General features: G+C 58.9%; 3 protein-coding genes across 3 annotated transcripts in view; 1 reads left to right on the top strand and 2 right to left on the bottom strand.

Annotated features, from left to right (window-relative positions):
* Positions 1 to 2,785, bottom strand: part of VOLCADRAFT_107992 (uncharacterized protein) — a gene marked incomplete at both ends in the record, with an annotated part of 27,988 nt that extends 25,203 nt beyond the window's left edge. The window contains 6 exons of the mRNA XM_002958101.1: positions 213 to 389; positions 474 to 783; positions 1,173 to 1,283; positions 1,866 to 2,092; positions 2,590 to 2,647; positions 2,750 to 2,785. Of these exons, the coding sequence (XP_002958147.1) occupies positions 213 to 389; positions 474 to 783; positions 1,173 to 1,283; positions 1,866 to 2,092; positions 2,590 to 2,647; positions 2,750 to 2,785 (919 nt within the window). The remainder of the gene's footprint in view (positions 1 to 212; positions 390 to 473; positions 784 to 1,172; positions 1,284 to 1,865; positions 2,093 to 2,589; positions 2,648 to 2,749) is intronic.
* VOLCADRAFT_121687 (uncharacterized protein) lies at positions 2,572 to 15,171 on the top strand (the record flags this gene model as incomplete). Its single annotated transcript, XM_002958126.1, has 20 exons — positions 2,572 to 2,592; positions 4,420 to 4,535; positions 4,932 to 5,097; positions 5,575 to 5,683; positions 6,210 to 6,262; positions 6,609 to 6,728; positions 6,935 to 6,997; positions 7,252 to 7,536; positions 7,983 to 8,075; positions 8,489 to 8,539; positions 8,848 to 8,910; positions 9,204 to 9,263; positions 9,681 to 9,791; positions 10,209 to 10,550; positions 10,835 to 10,945; positions 11,209 to 11,296; positions 11,744 to 11,850; positions 12,209 to 12,360; positions 12,881 to 13,043; positions 13,242 to 15,171. 20 exons carry the CDS (start codon positions 2,572 to 2,574, stop codon positions 13,773 to 13,775), a joined length of 2,808 nt encoding a protein of 935 aa, XP_002958172.1. The 3' UTR covers positions 13,776 to 15,171.
* On the bottom strand, positions 15,169 to 21,191 carry VOLCADRAFT_69109 (uncharacterized protein; the record flags this gene model as incomplete). Its single annotated transcript, XM_002958100.1, has 10 exons — positions 15,169 to 15,456; positions 15,844 to 16,095; positions 16,329 to 16,397; positions 16,579 to 16,725; positions 17,597 to 17,749; positions 18,383 to 18,553; positions 18,858 to 18,902; positions 19,455 to 19,619; positions 20,116 to 20,286; positions 20,817 to 21,191. The coding sequence occupies 10 exons, from the start codon at positions 21,189 to 21,191 to the stop codon at positions 15,169 to 15,171; spliced, it is 1,836 nt and encodes a 611-aa protein (XP_002958146.1).

Below are 21,191 nucleotides of genomic sequence, written 5' to 3'. Positions count from 1 at the left end.
ACATATTCGGATTGGAGGATACGACGTTGCCTGTTTGCACGCATGCCTTACAAACACAACAAAACCCAAAACCCCAATCTTGAGCTTGCGGGTACATACATATCGGAGCACTTGGTGCCTTCCATCTTCCTTCCCCCTCCCCTAGGAGCCGTCTCCATCCACCATCCACCATCCCCTCTCCCCCCCACACGCACATACAGACACCGACTCACCTTCCCGCTCCCTCCTCAGCCTCGCCCGGATGTTCAACCGGCCTCCCGACCCCTCCCCAGAGCCCTCCTGTGCCTGGGACGTCGACCCTGCCGCCGCTCCAGCCGCCGCCGTTCCCGGCTTCTGCCCCGGTGGCGGCGCCGGCCGCATCGGCCCGGCGCTGGTGCCGGCAGCTCCCCCTGCCGGCACGGCAGCGGAGCTGGCGGCTGCGGAGGCTGCACCGCCACCAGCCCCGCCGCTTCCCTCTCCCTCCCCTTCCTCACCCAGCGCTCCCGGCGCACCCCCGAACTTCCGCAGCTGAACCTCCCCGGACAGAACCGTCACGTGGGCATCCGCCAGGGTGCTGTGTTCGTACACTAAGCTGCCCGGCGGCAGGCTGAGGGAGCGGCAGGCCGCCGCCAGACAGGCCACGACCTCCTGAGGGTAGGTGCGGTAGGCAGGCAGGGAGGCGAAGAAGGGCTCCAGCTCCGAAGCCTCTTCCGGTGTGCGCTCATCCGAAGGCCGCGCGGAGGCGAGACGACGGAGACAGCAACAGAGAAGAGCCATATTGGCGGCCCGGCGCTGAGCTACGGTCTGCGCGAGTGAGCCATGTGCGTGGGCGGGTGCGTCGGCAGGGGCAGCCGAAAGGGGCAGGAAAGTTATGTGCAAAAGTCGCAAGAACGGCTGCCGACATCCAAACCAACACCTGCCGGCAGAGAAACCGTTTCTTGGGGAGGAGGGGGGAACCGCCGGCCCCTTTAGTCCCAACCCCTAAAGCCTACCTATACCATTACCCCAGCCCACGCTAATTGAGAAAACCCGATTTGGGTTTTGGGTCGATCACGATCCACGCAGCAATCATGCGGCTAAGTCCTAACCCGCACCCTACTCCTTACTCCCCATCAACCAATGAATTAGCTCGTCCGTCAGTATGTCGGTCTGTCAGTCTGTCAGTCCCGCCGCCGCAGCGGGATGCTACTCACGAGTTCCGCTGGGGGCGCCTGTGTGCCCTCCGGGGGTAGCAGCTGTAGCGGATTGCGCAAGTCGTTCATCGCGTCGTAGTCGCTGTAGCGCAGCCGCAACGTCATGCAGCCCTGGGATTGCCCGAATTGCGGCGGCCAAGAGGCGGCGGAGAGGGAGGAAATCATTTGCTTGTAACAAGAGTAAGTAAGCGAATGGCCAACTACCGGCGGAAGGTGGGGAGGTGTAAGGCAGCAGGGGCCAGCTGCTGTGGCGGGGTCGTGGCGGACGGTACGCGGGCTCGGTATGGGTTTCAGGGCTAAGGGCTAAGTTTAGCAGGTAGCAGGTTGGCCAAGCTAGGATATGCCGTAATGGGATTTCGCCCGGCACCCCCCACCCCCCACATCCCGGGGCATTCATCCCACATTGCGCCGAGGGGTGACATGATCGTGCTCAGGGAAAGCCTGACCCACATTCCACTTCATCCTCGTCCCATACCACACGTTCGGCTGTTCAGCTGTTCAGCTCCCACGCCTCGTAAAGCCCGTTCCTGACACTGTCCCCGAGGCCCTCCCTTGCTCCCTCCCCCCTATCCCCCTACATCTACATCTACCCCTACCTCGTGAGGCCCGCTCTCTTCCTCCCTCATGCTGTACCCAAATAGGTCAATTTTTTTCATTTCTGTCACTTCCCTCGATGGCCCCCTTCGACCCCACCTGAGGCCCCGCCACCACCGTAACGCTGCTTCTCCGCGGGTGGGTCGAGTGCAGCAGAGCCGCCTCGCTCCAGCTGTCGTTGGGGCCCAGTGGCGAGGCGACCTGCTCGGAGCCGCGCTGGGCCGAGTAGCGGGTGAGCAGGGCGCTGCCGTGCAGCAGCAGGCACCACTGCTCCAGGGGCTGGCCCTTGCTGAGCACACACTCGCCGGCCTCGGAGTGCTTGGCCTCTGGGGGAGTGGGGGGAAATGATTAGCAGGGTCACGTGCGATATTAAAAGGGTTTGGGTGTGCTGCGGCTGTGGCGATTTCATTGGGAAGAGGAGTTACGCGGGCCGTTTTTTGTGTTACGATCATGACCCTGGCAGAAGGGGGGACATGCCCGTGCTGCCGCAGACGGTTGCAGTTGCAGCGGCAGGTGCTTACCCATGAAATAAGCGATTGGAAGTAGGTCATCTCGATCAACTCCTTCAAAAACCGCCTGCGGATCAGGGTTTTCCGGTCGGTAGGTAGAGGCATAGACATGGAAAGGCGCATCTCGGTCGGTGCGGCAGAGGCGGCAGTTGCACAAAACGGTGCGGAAAGAATTGTCATGCATACTGTGATAAAACGCTTCTCATGCAGAGCTCAAGGTAGCCTTAGCTTCAGCAGACGCGAAGCTCACATGAACCCTGAAACCTTGTTCCAGACAGCAGCAAGACTTATGTACAATGCCCCCAAGAACTCACCAGGTGCGTCAGCATATCCGCAATATAAGTTATCTGCTCGAGCGTCCTGCACCGTGGTCTGCGAGCCGTCGCAAAAGCGAACATGCGGAGTAGTCACCGCGCAAGTAGAACTAAGCCACCACGGCCCTGTGCCGCGGGGCATGCAGCGATGTATACATACTTTGAACACGCCAATGCGCGCTGCGCCAGAGACCATGTTGACGACCCCGGCTTATCTTGAGGCATCGCCGGACAACGGAAGCAAAAGCCTCCAGGGTATCTTCCCCTATGACTTGTTATATGCTATGGAGAAAACTTATGCTTAAGCCTGTGCGCGTCGGTGAAACGACACTCTTCATTCTAGCTTCTGTTCAGCGCACGGATCACAGGTGTCATAATATTTGTAGTAGTTGAAGCAATCTGTACACTTACATTATATATGTACTGATCAATCTACAGCTCTTACGCGTGAGATAGATATACGGACGAACGTCCATCCGGTATAATACTCACTCTCGACAGACTAATCACTTTAGTACTTCCAACTTTCGGTCCGCATGCAGGTAGAAAGCCTATGCTGTATGGTCGGCCTACTTGGAACTGCTAGTTCTAGCTGTCATTTCCAAATGTAAACCCTGCAGTCATGGCCCTATCTTGCGAGGTTAGAAAATTGGTCGCGAAATTAATGCTTATTCCGGAAATGTCCGTGCTTTTATCCTGGGCTATCATTTGGTGGTTCTGTAGGAGTCCAGAAAGGCGCTGCTTGGTGCTGTATCAAGGGCTATCGACAGCTATGAACAGGGCAAGTTAGATCCACTCCTAATATCTGCTTTGCTTGAGCAGCTCCAGGTGGTGCTGGAAGCTGTCGCGGCAGAAGCAGAACGGGACCCAAGGAGCAATTTAAACACCGGTACGCACATGCTGACCTTTGTTTCTGTAACGTCCGAAAGCATCAGGACTCACCTTGCTGTTTGCTGAAACGTTGGTCGCCGCTCCAACCTTTGTCCCCTGCCTTGCAGATTTGGGTTTAACTGAAGGCACAGCATCGGACCACGGCGAGGCAAGAGCAGCATCTTTGGTCAGCCTCTCTATCCTCTAAAACGACCTCGCACACTCCTGAATTTGGATGCAATGCCCCGCCTTCTGGTTGTCCTTTTCACTTGGCAGGCCTCGCCTGCGCAGCTAGGCCACGGCGCACGGCGCCCCTTCCTGTCTCCCCCGATCCACCTGTCATTACCACGCCTATCGCAACCGCATAACCGCACCATGCCGCAACCGGCGATCAACTCATGTGCATGGCTCTACCCGCAGCACCCCGCCCCACGCGCTACCTCCACCCCATGCCATTCCATCTGTCCTCCCCATCCGCCGTTCTTCTCTTCCCTCCACGCCCGCGCCTCCCGACCCTCGTCCCCTATGCACCATCTCGCAGGTGAGCATTTCATATGAGTAAGAAATGCACCGTATGTTGTTGTACCACCGATGCGTTGTTGGGTTCCGGCTTTCGGTCCTCAATGTGCAACCCTGGAGACGCATGCCCTAAAGATACGCACATACGCACACTCCACACCCGTTCCAAAACCCACGCTCCATTACGTTTCATGGCTCCCTTCCCCCAGACGCTCCCACACTCCTGTAAATATTTGTGTAGTTTACGACACAGGCAGTTTATCCGCCATCGACACCCTGCAGGAAGCCGGTCCTGCTTGGCCCGCTAGTGCCGGCAATGTCAACTGGGTGGCGTCTTCACAAGACTGGCCGGCGCAGCCGGGGCCAGCCCCTCAGAATCATCAACCACTGCCACTTCACCACCTTCCGAACCACCAACACAACCGCTGCGATTACCAGCAGCTGCTGCCGCAGCAGCAGACATTGCAGCCCGATGCCTTCAGTGTTGGCAAGTTGCCCGCTGTGGATGAGCGGCGCTGGCTGCAGATGGAGGCGGAGCTTGCCAAGATACAGCAAGAGTGAGCGAAATCCGGCTGGGTTGGAATGTGGGTCGGAGGGAGGGTTGGAATGTGGGTCGGTCATATGCAGGGTAGGGAGAGATTGTACGTTCATGCAGAAGTAGAAGTAAAGGAAGCAACAACTGCCGACACCAACTTGGATGAGGGATGCGGTTGTCAATGCTTGAGCACGTAGGCAGCAAGGACGTTGGGCTGCATGTACCGTGGACGCCATCACCGAAATGATGTCTGAAAAAGGCGCTACAACAGGGAGGCCTCCCGAATTCCCTGGGTGTTTCGCAATCAACCACCCGCCCAGTTAATTATTCCCCTCCAAAAAGTATCTTTACATCAGTGTTCCAATCCGCATCGCACCCGCCCAAACCATCCCTGCACCTTCCGTGTCCTCCCCCGCAGGAACATGAGCCTGCACCGGCAAGTCGCCGAGCTGCACGCCAAGGTGCTTCAGGAGCAGGAGCGGGCGGACGCCGCCGCGGAGGCTGCAGCAACTGCTGCCAGTACGGCTGCTGCTACAGCGGCACCGAGCCGTCTGAACTACGGCTCAGAGAGGCCACGGTCGCAGGTGTGTGTGTTAAAGGGGGGAGGGGGGACCCCGGGAAATTAAAAGGGAATAAGGAACTACACGACCCCAATCAAACCCCATTTCTACGTGATACCGTGGCCATTTTGCGCGAGGGCTTGTCCTTGCCTGAGTTGAATCTTGTTCCCCACTTCCACTGTCCGCCTTTGCCCCCCACAAGACGACCCCACCCACTTCCCTCGAGGGAGGGGAGGCCATGTGTGCTTTTGAACCCAAGCTAAGGGCCATAACCATGGGTGCTGCCTGTTGCATCTGCCCCTCGAAGGGGGGCTGTAACAAAGACAAAGGTACTTGGAAAAGTCGTGTAGGTATGGCCGTACAAGTAAAATGTACAACCCAGAAAGGTTCGGTGCACAGCATCTGCAGCGTTCGCCGCAACCTCCAGTAAAAATGTGGGTATGTGTTACACAGTCCCTGATCCAGTTCTCAACCACGCAACCGGTCCGGGGCTCCCTGCAGGAACGGGACATGGTGGAGCCTGGGTCCGCACAGCGAACTAGCGAGGCGGTGAAGCAGCAGCTGTTGGATAGCAGGGCTGAGCTAGCGGCGGTGGCATCCAAGGCGGGAGGTGGGCGGGCCGAAGTGGGTCTGGGGGAGGGGAGCAGCGCGGGGTCTTTGGCTTTGCATGGAATTCTAAAATCCTGGACCCCTTCCCACTGCGCCGCCGGCCCTTTCGTAAATTTGGAATGTTATCATTACGCAAGTATGTGTGTGTATGTGTGTATGTGTGTGTTAATCATCTGAGCCGCGATAAGGGAAATGCCCACAGTGGTGCAAGAATAGCTTTACCCCGGGTCTGGGGCTCGCTGTAATAACTACTACTACTACTACTACTACTACTACTACTACTACTACTACTACTACTACTACTACTATTACTACTACTACTACTACTACTACTACTACTACTACTACTACACACAACGAGGGCACCTGAGTGTGTGTGTGTGTGTGTCAATTTTACCTCATCAACCTCGACTGCTTTTGCAGCATGACCGCATTCCGCATTCACGATCATAACGCACATCCCGCTTTGTTGCTTATTTGCATCAAGAGCTGATTTACCTTCCCTACGCCCCCATGCCCTACGTCAGGGAGTAGCCGCGCGGAGACGTTGCTCATGAGTGAGCTGGAGCAGCAGCGCAATGTGCGTGATCGGGAGCGTAGGACCTAGGGGCCTAGGGGCCGGGGGGATAAAACGAGCAGGCGGGGGGGGGTAAAACCTGGACAAGGCAGGGGTTTCTGTAGAGGAGGGGAATGGATAAGCTTCCTTGTGCGTGCCAATACCCCGGGTCTCTTCTGCATTGGTCGCGCGTGTGTGAAGCCGGAGATTCACAATCCCGAGATGTCACTGTTGTCGCCGCAGCCATCTTCATTGCCATCATCGTCGTTCTCGCCTTTGGCAGCGTGTCTTAGCTGAGGTTGCCTCACTTCCCTTTGTTGCGCCACCCACACTCTGCACATGTCTTCACGTGCATCATGGCCTCATGCAGGTCGCAGTGTCTTTGCGGCGGGAGTTACAAAAGGTGGTGGCCGCCGCGGCCCGCGACAAGGAGGCCCTGTCTCAGGAGGTAAGAGCGGTTTGCGAGCTGGTCCCCAGCGTGGTAGTCCCGGTAGCGCTCCAAGCGCTGCCCAGCGCCGGCCCCTGCCGGGTTGCGGAACCCAAACTCGGAAAGCTCACCCGTGCTGTCCAATGCGTAGCAGGGACGACGTTCTTAACGGCTGCCGGGGGGGAGAGATAGACCATGCGTGTGTGTGGCGGGGAGGGTTGGTCTGAAAGGGTGTATGTGTGCATGCGTGTGTGTGTTTTGCGATACAGGTTCGTCACTGGCAGCTGGCAGCGAACCAGGCGGCCACAGTGGCAGAACGAGCCCAACAAAAGGTGGCAGCAGCCGAACAACAACTGGAAGCGCAGGCAAGTGCTTCTTCTCCTTTCATTACCTTTCCCTAGGCATGAACTCAGTCACTCTGACGTTACCTGCCTGCGTCCTTTCCCCGATCTCTTCCCACTCCTACTTCCTTTCCACTTATAACTCCATTGCCACATTTCCCCCGCTGTAAACTGCGCGTCCCTGCCAACTTTCATCCCTTAAACTTCCCCTTTTTCCACTGACTGCCCCCCACCTTCACCTGCAGGCAGACCAAGTCCGCCGCCAAGCTCGGGAGCTGGGGTCGCTGCAGCAGCAATTGGCCGCAGTGAGGACCTCCCTGGAGCAGCGGACCGCACAGCTGGAGAAACTGGATGCCGCGCTGCTGCAGCCGCTGCTGGCCTGGCACATGGAGACGGACCCGGCGGTGGGCCCGGCGTTGGTGGCAGGCATGGGCGTAGTGACCCGCGGGTCACGTGGGGGTTCGCCGGGGGGAGGGCGCACCGGTGCAGGCCTGGCGCGCGGTGGTAACGGCGGGAACACGTTGGGCAAGGTACGCGCTGGCCTGCATGGGCGCATGCTCACGGGGATATGATACGGTAAACAGTGTAGGGGGCTACGACTGCGGCTGATGGGCTGTAGCGGTGGCGTGTCGGCCTGGCTGGCGGGCTGGTGGTTATGTCACGATCCTGTGGGAAAGGACTTCGGAAAGCCCGCCGACGGCAAATCTCGCTCTTAGTGCTTCAATATCTTCCACAGGCCGAGTGGGTTCTCTTGAATTCCAGGGCTCTCTGGGTGGCATCTCTTTTGCGTATCATTCTCCTGTGGACTCGCATGTTTGTCCAACTCCGCGCGCTGTTACTTGCGTACCCTGAACACGGAACGCGGAAACGAGTGCCGGCCCTCTCCCTTCTCTCCCCTGATGCCACCCAATGCCCCTGTGCGTGCCGTGCGCCGTGTGTATGTGTGTGCGTATGTGTGCGGGCGGGCCGGGTGCAGGGCCAGCAGGTCGCGGTGGGAGGAGGGGCCACACATGGGGATGCGGACGCAGCCACGGACCACCAGATCCGGGCTGTGGTGTCCGCTTTCGAGGTGGGTCGGTACCGATACCGGTGCACACAAGAGGGCATCAGCAGTGTGACTGATAGCCCGCTGCACGGCGCCCCGCATTCTATGGGGGCCCCGCCCGCAGCAACCCCCGTCCTCCGAACCGTTCTTCCCGTGCAAGGCAAGGCAATGCGATGGGCTGTATCCCCATGGTGTGCTATGTTGTTCTTGGTGACGATGATACATGGGTGTGCAGAATGGAGTAGAAATGCAGGGCTGAAGAGGGTGCATGGGCCGGGGCTTCCCCACAGTCGCAGGAGATCTAATGGGCCATGTCACACGGTTTCGAAGAACCGCCGCTTGGTTGCATCCCTGTTCGAGTCGAGTCGGCTGGTTATGGGTATTCCGGTTCTCTTTGACCTAATACTCGTGCACGCGGCGCTTGTGCGGCGGCGCAGGTGCTACGTGCGGCGGCCCAGCAGGCGAGGTGCATTAGAGAGCAGCTGCAGGTCCGGAGGCGGTTATGTGGGGTGCCGGGTAGGACGCCTGGCTGGCTGCGCGGGAGATGGGGAAGCGGCGAGGCAGTGTGTGGGGCCTTCCGTTGTTTGGCCCGTTTAGCTCAAGTGATCATAACAGCCGGGGAGCGGGGCGGAGAACACGTAGATCAGAGCACGCTAGGGCATCTTGAAGGCGTCGCCACCACTGGCTACATCCACCCATTGGCCGGCGTGACGTGGGGGGTGTTCATAACTCGCAATACCTGGGGTCGCGGTCAGGCCTGGCCACTCTACTCCTACACCCCCCTTCCCGCCTCCAGGCGGCCCTGGACGCCAAGGCGGAGCTGCGGGAGGCCCTGGCGGCTGAGAGAGCGAGCTCGGAGGTGCGCGCCAGCGAGGCGATGCGGCTGGTCGAAGCGGAGGCACGGCTGGCACGGCAGGCAGGTAGCGGAACGGAGGGGGCCAACAGCCACCATCCCGTTGAACGGGGCAAGAGGAGCTCTTTTTTGTTAACACGGGTTAACGCATTTTGGAACTTTGGGACTTCGGCAGGCATGATGAGACAAGATGAAACGACCTCAAATCCAGGAGCCACGAGAAGGATCAGATCCTTTTTTGTCGGTGGGCAGAGATTTCGGCTGGTTGTAATGTTGCCATTGGCTCTCGGATATCGCAGGTTCAGGAGCTGGCAGCTGAGCTAAACCACGTGAGGCTGGAGTCGGCGCAGACGTTAAAGGTGCGTGCGACCTTTGTGAGCGGAATGTGGTGATGGTGACATCTACGCGGCGGAACAGTGCCTGATGACAGGCAGTGGCCTTGGACTCGAGGGGGCTATGGACTCGAGGGGGCTATGGACGCGATAGGTTGTAGAGGTTGAGGTTTGGGTTTTGGGGCAAGCCTCGAAGGCCAATAATGGCGGAATGTCTAAAACGAACGTGTTTCTTCGGAACGGAACAGCTGCGGCAAGGGGGGAGCGCACCGTTTGCGTATGCGTAAGCTCCGAGGCGCGGGAAAGGTCGGGTGGGATGCGGGTAGGACTTTTGTGTGGTGTAACAAGTCTCGTGAAGGGACTCAGGGTAATTTGCAGCTGTGCGCTCATTGCATTCCCCTCCTCGCCCTCCTCCTCCTCCTCTTCCCCTTCCTGGCTCCTCAGGCGGCAGCGGACGAAGCTGAGCAGCGCGCGGCGGCTGCCTTTGAGCACGGCCGGCAGGCGGGCGACCGGCAGGCGGCGGTGGCGGTGGCAGCGCTGCACGGGGAGCTGGCGGTAGGTGGGTTGGGGCTTGATAGCCAAGAAATGTCATGATGAAAAATGTCAGTGACATGTATTACTACTATAACCCACTGAGCGAATGTGTGAAGAGCGGGTGACATTGCAATTGTCTTATTGCCACGAAATCCGGGCAGACATTTTGCCTTTTGAGCGGGCTGACTAACCTCCGGCTGCGCAATGATGTTTGTCCTCAGCCTGCGCAGCAATCGCGGAATCTCGTGTCCACACCCTCACGCCGGTTTCACGCAAAATCCCACATGACGCAGAGACAATACAGGGCGCGACAAACATTTGCTTGCTTTATGATGCCTGCGATTGCTCGAGTTCAGCTTTTATTCCCGACGCCTAGCTTGCTGCCATGCTGTGGCATCGCTTTCAGCTTGTTGTCATGCTGCTGCGCCATCTCTTCAGGAGCACGAACGGGCCCTCCAGCGCGAGGGGGAGCTGCGGGAGCTAGCAGTGGCGGAGGCGCGCCGGGCTGGGGAGCTGGCGATCGCGCAGGTGAGGAAGGATGCCGAAGCAGCGGCGGCGCAGGCACGGCTGGAGGCGGCGGCGGCGGCGGCGGCGCAGACGCGGCGCGAGTGCGAGGCGGCGGCAGAAGAAGCGAGGCGGGAAGGCGAGGCGGCGCTGCAGCAGGCTCGGAGGGAGTGGGAGCGGGCGTTAGATGAAGCAAGGAGGCATGCTGAGGCCGCTGAGGAGGCCGTACGGCGGGAGGCGGCGGAGGCGAGAGGGGAGCGCGAGGCGGAGCTGCAGGTGCGGCCGGGCCCGCCTGCCCCAGCACCCTCCCACCCACCCACCCACCACTTCCCCGGTCCCACGTTTCGTTTTGGAAATCCATTATGTAAATCGGCTGGGGAGCTGCCAGCGTAATATACGTGATATAAAGTAAATATCCGACCACTAACGAAGACGACGAACAACTCCTAACCGCCTAGCTCACGTCTTAGCTTGTGATGCGTTATCCTCTCTATCAATTGAGTCGAATTTAAAGTGTTCTTTGGCCACTGGCCGGTGGATTGATTGGTTTCGGAGCGCAGCGGATAGCGGATGAGGCTCAGCGCCATGCGGGGCTCCTGGAGGAGCAATTGCAGCGCACCGAGGAGAGGGCGGCGGAGGCGCTAACCAAGTGCGAGCAGTACCTTGCGCAGGTGCGAGGAGGGGTAGTAGCCGTAATAGCTGTAATAGCTGTAGTAGTAGTAGTAGTAGTAGTAGTAGTAGTAGTAGTAGGAGGAGGAGGAGGAGGAGGAGAAACGGGAGGCGGGGGAGCCAGCTAAGATTGGCAAGTGGTATACCCGGGTAGGCAGATGGAAATGGAAGATGGAGGTGGAAGTGAAAGTGGCGGGAGGCGGTGAAGCCTTGGTGCCAAAAATAGGCGGAATGCATTACGGCACGTATGGCCGATGTACTGCAGGTGTACGAGCTGACGCAGGAGCTCCAGCAGGTACGACAAGATCTGGCTGACAAGGATGCTCAGGCAGAAGCGGCGGCCAAGGAACACGGTGGGGGGGGGCCCGGGCGCTCTGCGGTGGCCTCTGGTCGCTGCCGTTACACACACACACACATATTCACACACACACACACACACATATATATATATATACGTAATTAACTAACGGGCATTAACGGGAGAATTCCTGGCTGCGGGCCGACTGCTGGGCTGCTGCATCGCGGCAGGATAGCGTTGCTTAGCTGGCAAGTTTCATTGGGTGGCACGTCCTTAGGGAAGCGCGTCACAGCTCCTCGGGTCCAGTTGTGGCGGGACACTGCCGGGGCACTGCTGTGATTCCGGGATCCGGGGAGCTCCATAATCTTTGGTTCTGATTAAAATCTATCTGCTGCTTCATACTTCTCATTTCCTTTCCCTCTCGCGCTCCCTCCCTCCTTTCCCCCCTGATTTTCGGACCGTGGCTTCACCCTCCATTCCCTTCACCTGGTGCCCTGAGCAGACGCGGCAACAGCGGAGCTCGAAGCGCGGCTGTGCGAGTGCATCCAACGACTGTCAGCGCAGGCGGAGCAGCAGGAGGAGTACATCCACAATCGAGACGAGGAGCGGGTGAGAACGCCACCCGCATTCCGTTAGAAACGTATCTGCGGCGAGAAGGCAAGCGACGTGCGTTTGTGTCGGTATTACATGTCGCTGTTTGTATGCACCCACAAGCATTGCGGCCTGGGCCCTCCTCTTTCTCTTTCTATACCCCACCAGAAAACCTAATCTACACGGACACCAGTAACATCCAATAGCTCTTCCCACGTGAAATATTTCATTCACTCGTGCTTCCTACTCGCCGTGCGCCAGTTTCTGTCCCGTCTCCCTGGTCGGAGACGAAGGAGGTGGTTCCCGTGTGTGCTGCTAGGACGCACGCCCCGCGCATCTCTCCCGCGAACGGCCACCACCCACCCCCTTGGTGCAGACTCGCTCCCTGGACACCCTCCGCTCCAGTCTGGCCCACGTGTGCGAGGAGCGTGACGGCCTGCAGTCCGAGTGTGTGGTGCTGCGGTCGCAGCTCAGTGCGATCCAGGCGGCGGCAGCGGGGGTGGAGATGGAGATGGAGGCGCTGAGCAGGTGCGGTTGTGCGGATGTGCAGATGGGTTGGGAGGGTATGTGGGTCCTGGCTGGGTGCATGCGTGTGCGTGGGTACGGTAATGTTGGGGTGGAGGTAGCCGATCACACAGAGGCATGCAAACAGCTTGGAAGAGGGATGCGTGGATCTAAGGGACCTCTGTGCATGCTGCGCCGATATGAGGTCGAGGCTGGCGACAGTGGCGTTGGCTGATGGCTTAGGAGAGGAGTGGTGCCCTCTCCGACCGTCCAAATTCCAAGGTTGGGAGCCTTGCGCAGCCCATGTCACTCCGTCGGCTGGCCGTCATGGCGCTTAATGCAGATCTCCTTGAGAAAACACCTGCCTACTGTAGTCCGTCATTGGCTGGCCGCTGGCCTTTAAAATGTGATGGCCGATTGCCGTGAACATCGCTGTTGAGGTCCGATATGGGTCAACATGCGCTTTATTACCCCAGTCCCGCTATCCAGAGTCCGATGAGGCAATGAAACCCCCGCACTCTATCGCTTAACGCATCGTGTTCAGCGCGCTTGAAGCGCAAAAGGCTGCCCGCAGCGCCGCGGAGGCGGCTGCGGACGAGGCCCGTCGGTCCGCTGCCGCCGCGACGACGGCAGCTGAGGAATCTGTGGCGCGGGTGGCGGTGCTGGCGCAGCAGCTGCAGGAGGTGACTCTGACGCACGAGCGGGAGGTGCGGTGTGTGTGTGTGTGCGTGTTGTGTGTGTGTGTGTGCGTGTTGTGTGTGTGGGGAAGTGGGTCGAGACGGATGTGCAGGAATTGAACCATACGACGTCTCACGCAGAGATGCTTCATGCAGGATGCGATAATGTCGCAGGGTGGGAGTTGTGCAAGCCGCGCTTGGACGGTCCTTCTTCCCCGCCGCCTGCAGATGCACTTACTGGAGGCCCGCTACGCCGCCGAGCTAGACTCTGCTCAGGCCCGCTTCCACACGGAGTTGGAGGCGCTACACACTCGACTGAAGATGCTACGGCTGAAGCAGAGCCGCGTTATGGCCTATGTGGATGATGTGTTCATGCCCGACGAGGAACAGCAGCAACAGCAGCAACAACAAGCCCAGCAACAAGAAGCCCAGCAAGGCTTTGTGCAAGGACAGCGCCAACAACACCAGCTGCAACTGCTGCAACATGAGCAACCCTTTGAGCAGCATTACTGGCAGTACCTCCAACAAGAGCAACAGCAACTGATGCACGACCGGGACCAGACACCACGGTGGAGCCGGGAAATGCAAGGGGAGCGGAGGACTGAAGAGGCGTTGCTGGCCGGGGCAGGCGTAAGTGGCAGGGCCAGCTGGGGCCAGCAGGATGGCCTCTGGGGCTGGCAGCAGCAGTCAGCGATGGGGACGACGGCGGGAGATGGTGTGCCTACAGATGATGTGAGCAGAGAAGGGGCGGAAGAGGAGTGACGGGTAGAAGTGCCTGGGCCTGGGGGCCCGCTTGTTGGCGACAGCGACCGTGGCGTCGGTCGGATATTCCACGAAGGTTGGCGGGCCAGCGGAGGATGTCTGTACGGCGTCGGTCAGGACGAGCGCATCCAGGGCACTGCACTATGTGCAACGTAAGCGCATTAGCTGGGATTCGAGGCTTGAGGGTTGGGTGTATATATTACAGCATGGCCACGTGCCTGTCGTTCAAAAACATCGAGCGATGCGAGCCTCAACGCAGACTTGTGCCTTTTGCATTTACATAAAGAGCAAGTAAGCATTTCGGAGGGAGCATTCCCATTACACGGTGGCAGGGCAGATGTCCTCACACCGAGGGTGGCTCCGGCGTCATGAAACTTCTCGAACCTGCCCAAACAACAACAAAGGCCTTTTCCCAATGTAGTGTCTTTTCTTAGTCTTGTTCTCGTTCGTGCGCCGGCGTGCGGAGCGTTAAGACATGTGTGTGTGTGAGGGAGAGAGGACTTTGGCAGATAGCCCGTTGGAGTCCCATCCCACCACAGGGAAAAGTGCCATCATGGGCGTGAGCATCTGCTGGTAAGGCCCGGCAAGTTGTTAGAGCGAACAGTGCGCGTGGCATGTAGCCTTTCCACTTCTTGCTACATTGCGTTGTGGGGTACCCAGAGCACAATCTGTACGGAGCAGGACGTACGTGTTACAACTCAATAACTAACGCTAGTTGACATATATCTCGAATGCGTTGATTATCGCCTTTAGAAACACCGGCTGTGCATATGGCATCTGGCAGCGACATAAATGTCTAATCAACGGTGCAAAATACTGCCGTAGCTATCGACAAGCTAACGAGCATCAATCACGTCAGTACCTCCACGGGAAACGCCCGTGCGTATTTGTTATACAAAAGTGCCTTGAACCAGACGTAAACAGCGCCCATCCAGCTCAGCCCCAACATGTTCCTCACGTCCCTTCTCGCAGAAGAAAACACATACAAACACTGCCACGGCCACACACGATCTAATGCACCAGCCTCTTTTCGTTACCCAAGCCAATGCTATGCAAGGGGGTCAAGTGGGAACATGCGACTGCCGAGCTGACCGAGATGAAGTCCGGTACATCACGCACCAATGATCTTCCATTCAGCACCCTTCAACCCCCACCCAAACGTGTTTAGGCTTCTCGCGCGCACATCCCTCTCTTACGACATTAGGCGTCTTTGACAATACTGTCTATTCTCTCCGGCAAACCTTTTCCTAACCCTCACCAATCCCTTCCCATTTTGCAGCCCCAGCTCCACAACCACAATCCACAGTCTACACCCCTTCCCCGATCCGACCCCATGGCGCCCCAGCCCCACAACCCAACCTATTCGTCATGACCTCTTCCTTCCCATTTCCCTTCAGCGGCCGCTGCCCGAGGTAAATTGCATCCGCCGTCCCATGCCCGCACCCGCACCGGCGTCTTCGAAAGAAGCGCCTCCACCCGCCGCACTCATGCCGCCACGCTGACCAATGGCGTCCAGCGCGTTGCCCTTGCGGCCCCCTCGCTCCCGTCCTCCTCCCTTGACCTCCGACAGGAACTGGTCCAGACCGAAGGGGTCCGCCTCTTCTGCGGCAGCTGCCTGCCGCTCGAACTCCAGCCGGCCGCCGCCGCCACGAGCCGCCGCACCTGGAGCCGGTTCCGCCCCCTAAGAGCGCGAACAGCAACAGCAGAAGGAATGATAAACAGGGGAATGTAATGTGCACAGAATTTAGACTCCTTTACGTAAGCCCAAAGTGAGAAAGACAACTTCTATTGCTGAAAGAATCCGTTCCTGTGCCGTCCCCGGCTCCACTAAAAACTCAAACGAGACTCAAAGCTAAACAGGCTTTCCCAAGGGGTCTTCCGAAAATTCCCCTACAGTGCACACAACGCGACACGTTTACATCTAATTGACAGAATCTCCAACAAAACATCTTCTGGACTGTTCATGCTGGGTGGGCGAGGTGCTGGAAAGCAGACACCGCACGCCGCTGCCACCACCCACACGCCGCTGCAGCCGGCTACCGCACCACGCCAATGTCAGTATACGTACCTCGAAGCCCTTATCCGGCCTGAAGCGGTCGGTGCGCGGCCCGGCGTCCGAGGGCCCGAGGTCCTCATCGTCCGCCGTGGCGCGGCTGGCCTTGAACAGGTGGCTGCCACGATCCGCGAACAGCGGCTTGTCGTACATGTTGTACGCGTCGTCGGGACCAAAGCCGCTCTGCATACCAGCGTCCTGGTTAAACAGGCGCTGGTCGTACTGGACCTCGCCGCCGGCACCCACGTTGGCCATACCCAGAGCAACCTGTAATATTGTGGTCAAGATGGTCAAGAGAGAGGAGGTACGTTCCACCTTCCCAGACTCCCCAAAGTTGCGTTTTAAAGGAGGTGGAGCAAACTGCACTTAGCCAAACCGAACAGGCCCGGGGCCCCACCCGCCTGCATTCCGCGCCCTGGAGCATACCGGCTGGCGCCACCCCATCAACACCGGCAAAACCGCGAACAGTGTCAGCTGCGACTGCAGCCATTACAGCGCACCTTTTCGCTGATGTCACGCTCGCGATCCCGAGTGATCTTGGACTTCTTGGCGCCCCCTTGGTTGGCGGCCTGCACAGAGGAAGAGCGGGGTCAGGAAAGGGCGTGAGGGAAGTGCGTGAGATTATCAGGTGGCCAATATGCATAATAGGGGGCCAGCGAAAAACAGTGAAGGAAAGTGACAGGAAAAGAAAAAAAATACGAGATACAAGCGCTCTCCGCGAGCAGGCCTGATTCTCCACCACCTACTCACCTCGAGCCGGCGCTCTCGCTCTCGCTCCCTCCGGCGCTCCTCCCGAATCTCGTCGCGCCGCCGCCGCTCCTCGCGCTCCTCCACCGTCTCGCGGTAGCGCTCATCGTCGCCGCCGCCGCGGCCACGGTCATAATCACGGTCCCGGTCCTGCAAGTGATAATCATTGGGGTTGAACGTACGAAGTGTGTGAGAGAGGTGGCCATTCAGCTCAGCTGTAGACGTGCCGCATGTGGCCCATGCTGGCCTATCGTCCCATCATTCGAATTCACACGGATCGAAAAATTTCACGCGGTCCGTCCGCTCCCACACCTTAAAAAACATTAAACCTGCCTAAATCTACAACACAAACATAAACATCGACTTGCGTGACGGGGTACATGTACATGTCCAGGGGCCCCTCCCGCACATAGGCATACATCTACACCGGTTGGCACAGCACCCAGTCGCAGCACGCACATGTGCGCCCCGATCCCGGTCCCGATCGTAGTCGCGATCCCGAGTGTCGCGGTCACGGTCACGGCCGCCGCCGTCCCGGCCATCGCGGCGGTCGAAGTCGTCGAAGGCGTCCGCGGCCGTGGCACGCGCGCTACGTGGTGGAGGACCTGGGGGCGGCCCCGGCAACGTGGCATCTGCTGCTGCGGCGGCGGCAGCACACCGGGGGGCCGGGGAAGGGATTATCGTTGTCATTAAAATTGCGGCTGTGATTGCGATTCTGTGAAGACAGGAGGTGAGGGCCTGTCGTGATACCGCGCGTCGAGAAAGCGAGTGTCCCACTCCCCAACTCCGGCAGCAATACCACCCCAGTGGCTGAAGGCCTCCTCCTCACAGAGCCTTTCGAGAGGCCACGCCGTGCCGCGTTGGTCCATTAACAGCATGAACAAAGGTTTTAGCTGCATTGGCAAGAGCCCATCATCTTGCGGCTGCTTTCTTTGAACACTGACACCGTTGTTGCCATCATGATTACCAACACATTCCGACGCACAAAGCAAGTGCGCATATCAATTCTTTTGCAGTTCACCGCCGTACCTCGCGCAGCCGCACCCCCGGCGGAAGGTGGCGGCGGCGGCGGCGGCGCCGCCATGCCTCCAGCTGCCCCCGCGCCCGCTCCCTGCCTCTCCATGCGCGCCTGCATGGCGAGTTGCCTGAGCTCCGCCTCTCGCTTGTTTTTCTCCTGCACGTGGCACCCGTTGTAACACACAAAACCACCACCACAGCGGCGGCGAGACAAGGGACCAGTAGAGGTGAGCCAAACGAACTTGCAACTCACAAATCGGGTGTTCGGGTGTGCACACTCAAACCTCAAGAGCAGGGAGGCAACAGGAAACCGAGCAACGGCGTGGGAGGTCCACGAAAACACCTCCCCTCTTCTCGGTCGCTCTGTTGCAGCTTAGCTCTCTTAATAACTTTCCTGTTGTTGTTTGCTTTGATCGCTGTGCTCAGCGCACGTCATTTCGGAGCAAAAAGAATTGACAGGTTTGATGTCCTCGCCTATCGCCTCTCCCCCTCTGCCACCGCCAGCCCTCTACCACCACGACCGTCGCCAACACCCGCGAACACCACCATCACCCTGCCCACCCCGCGCGGTGCGCCGTCCGTGGGCCCTACCACTTCCCCTTTCCAAGGACTTCAACGACAATCTCGGCTTTTTACTTCCGGAACCACGAGTCGATGACTTCATCGCTTAGGACTCACTAGGCAGTTTGAATCGGACTTATGAAACTTATGACGCCTTCCGGCAGTTCGTTTCTGGTTTCCTTTCATACAATTCTCCCCCTCTCTCCTTCACCTTCCCCCCCACGCGCACCTTGAGCGCCAGTTCCTTCTGGATGCTGGCCCGCATGGCGATGGCCTCTCGCGCCTTGGCCTCCGCGGTGAACAGCGCCTCACTCAGCGCCGCGAACTTGTCGTTGATTTGGGTCTGCTGCAGGCCCCGACCATCCGCCGCAAGACGCTTGTCCAGCGGGATGGTGTAACCCTGGGGTGGGGGCCAGCGCCAAGAGGCGGGTGAGGGAGGGCGGGGGGGTGAGGGTGAGGGAGGCCGCCTCGGCCCTCGGACTGAACCCCCTGAAGCAGTCCGTTCCAACGACCAACTTCAAGTTGGGACAACTCCAATTCCAATTCCAACTGGACCCCGGACAGGCTCCCGGACACTAGGGTCATTGTGAAAGGTTTATCATCGAGAGGGGATCGAGCTAGGGTCGTATTCGCCGGGTGCACCCACCCACCCACGCACCCAAGTATCCAAAATACACCCAACCCACCCACTACGGCCCACCCACCTTGGGGTTCTTCCAGTTGGAGATGGAGGGCGGAATCTTCCAGTCCTGTATGTATGTATGTATGTACGTACGTGCGGGATGAGAGGGAGCAGTTGGGAAGAGAGGGCAGAGGGTCCCACTCGGAGCGTGGGTGTGTTCATACCACACGAATGGAGAGAAGAGCGACCAGCAGAGGGGTCTAGGGGTCTAACCCCACGCCACCACACTCATCCAACCCAAGCGTCAGCCAATGACGACTCCCGCCATGCCTCCCTCCAACACCTCCCCCCCTGCTCGGACCTCATCCCAGTAGTCGCCTCTGTTTTCTAATTCCTCCGGGCCCGCGACCCTCACTCTTCTCTCACTCCCTCTCACGCATCTCCCTCCAACACCCCCCCTTCCTTCCTTGTCTTCACGTCCCGAGCTAACCCCCATACTGGGGGGCCCCCAAAACCCCTCGCCTGGCAAACCATACCCAACCATCATGCCCCCAGGCCCTAACAAACCTCAGTACCCCGGCACCCAGCACTGCACGCTCCGGCCCGAGACACATACACATCACACACCACCATGGATGGGTGATTCCCACCCTCGCACATTCCCCCTCTTTCCCCGCACCTGCTGGTCCTTCACACTGAGCGGCCGTGGCGGCGAGTGCAGTACGGGTACGGGGGGCGACCCGGGTCCCCTGGGTACTTTGACGTGTCTGAACTTGGGCGGCTCCAGGGGGTCCACCGGTAGGTCCTGCATCTTGATGATGCGCTGACCCGCTCCGGAGGCGTACTGGCGGGGACAGGAGTAGCAGGGGGGGGGCCGGGAGGGAGGGATAGAGGGAGAGGGGAAGAGAGGGGAGAGGGGATATGTTTATGCACACGTCAAAGAAACAACTGCCGAGAGGAGAAGATTAGATGCTAAAATCAAAGCCGGAGGGAGGGGGAGAGTGGGAGGGAGAGGGGCGGGACCCCATGAACCGGTGGGGGAGGTCAGTCAGTGAGCGAGGTCGTAACTGTTATGCAGCTTGCAGCACAGACAAGAAGCAGGGAACGCCTCCCAAGCCCCACTTACGTGGCTCCGCGGGTCTGCGAGTCCTCGTTAACAGATTCTCCCGTCCCCGCGCCTGAAGGAGCCGGGGATGCCGAGTGGCAACCCCCGCACCCAACACCACCCCCCCACCCCAAAGCGCTTAACACCCTGCCCGCACATCAGTTTCCAGTAAAACAAACGCGCATGCACGAACACATACGAGCATACAGACAGACAGACAGACAGACACGCACACCTGCGCTCCCTGCTGCGCGGGCGTGTACTTGATGAGGGTGGAGCTCCCCGGCTGGTTGGGCAGCTTAGAGGGGTTGGTGGAAGACAGCTTGCCCTGCACCACCCGCTCCAGGGCCGCAGCGGTCTCCTGAATAGTCTTCTCGACCTCCTCGTCATCGGGCCGGGCCAGGGCCTGAAAGAGTCAGGGAAGAGGGGGAAAGACGAACCACGTGAACGAGTGAAGGTGCTGCCAAGGAAAGGATGTACAAGAAGCAGAACTGACCAGTAGGAGTTCTTGAAGGCGGCGAGGGGGAGGGGGGGAGGGTGTAATATGTATGTCAAGGAAAGCAAAGGGGGAAAACGGTGAGGCTGGCTAAGGCGATCTTTGTGGGGGCCAACAAACATTACGACGTGCAAGTTGCGGTGGTGATAGTGGTGGTGAGGAGCTGTGAGGAGCCGTGGCCAATTACCGGGCCTGGCTGGGGGTAAGAGGAGGGAAATTGCTGATTATTGGTCGGCGAAAAGACAGGGGCTTGGGTAAGGTGTGGGACCGCTAGTTTACCCGGGGCCCCAGTGATCAGGCCAAAGACTGTTCAGTAGCCATAGGTCCCTCCCCGCCAGTCAATTAGGATGAGGGACGCATTTGCGAAACATCCCGATACCGGCAAAGCGAGGCCGAAACCGCGAGACGGTATAGCTCAGCCACGCTGAGCCCACGCCTACCTCCTTGCTCAGACGGTCCACCTTCGGAACAAGCGCGCTGTGGTCCGAGTGGACGATGCGATCCCTGTTGCTACCCTGCTTCACCACGGCGTCATAGTTGATCTGCCCATCGGCATTTAAGGTCACCGCAAGCTGTTGGTTCCCCTTGGCGCCGCCACCCTTGCCCATATCCAAAGGGTACTGTGCAACATGAATTTCTGGAAATGCTCCGCCATCTCCAAAGTCCTCTGCTCGTCGGGGCACCCATCCTTGACGACGCAGATAGGGTGGGGGCTCCTTATAGGCTGTTGAAACAATAGCAGAAGATGCTGGTACAGCCAGTATTGGAGCTGCATGTTGCTTCGTAGGTGCCGGAAGGTTTGCTAAGAGAGACAT

The sequence above is a fragment of the Volvox carteri genome (genome assembly GCF_000143455.1).
Source record: "Volvox carteri f. nagariensis unplaced genomic scaffold VOLCAscaffold_86, whole genome shotgun sequence".
In the NCBI taxonomy this organism is placed as follows: domain Eukaryota; kingdom Viridiplantae; phylum Chlorophyta; class Chlorophyceae; order Chlamydomonadales; family Volvocaceae; genus Volvox; species Volvox carteri.
Note: the sequence above shows the minus strand (reverse complement) of the source record. Positions and strands in the feature narration are given on the sequence as shown.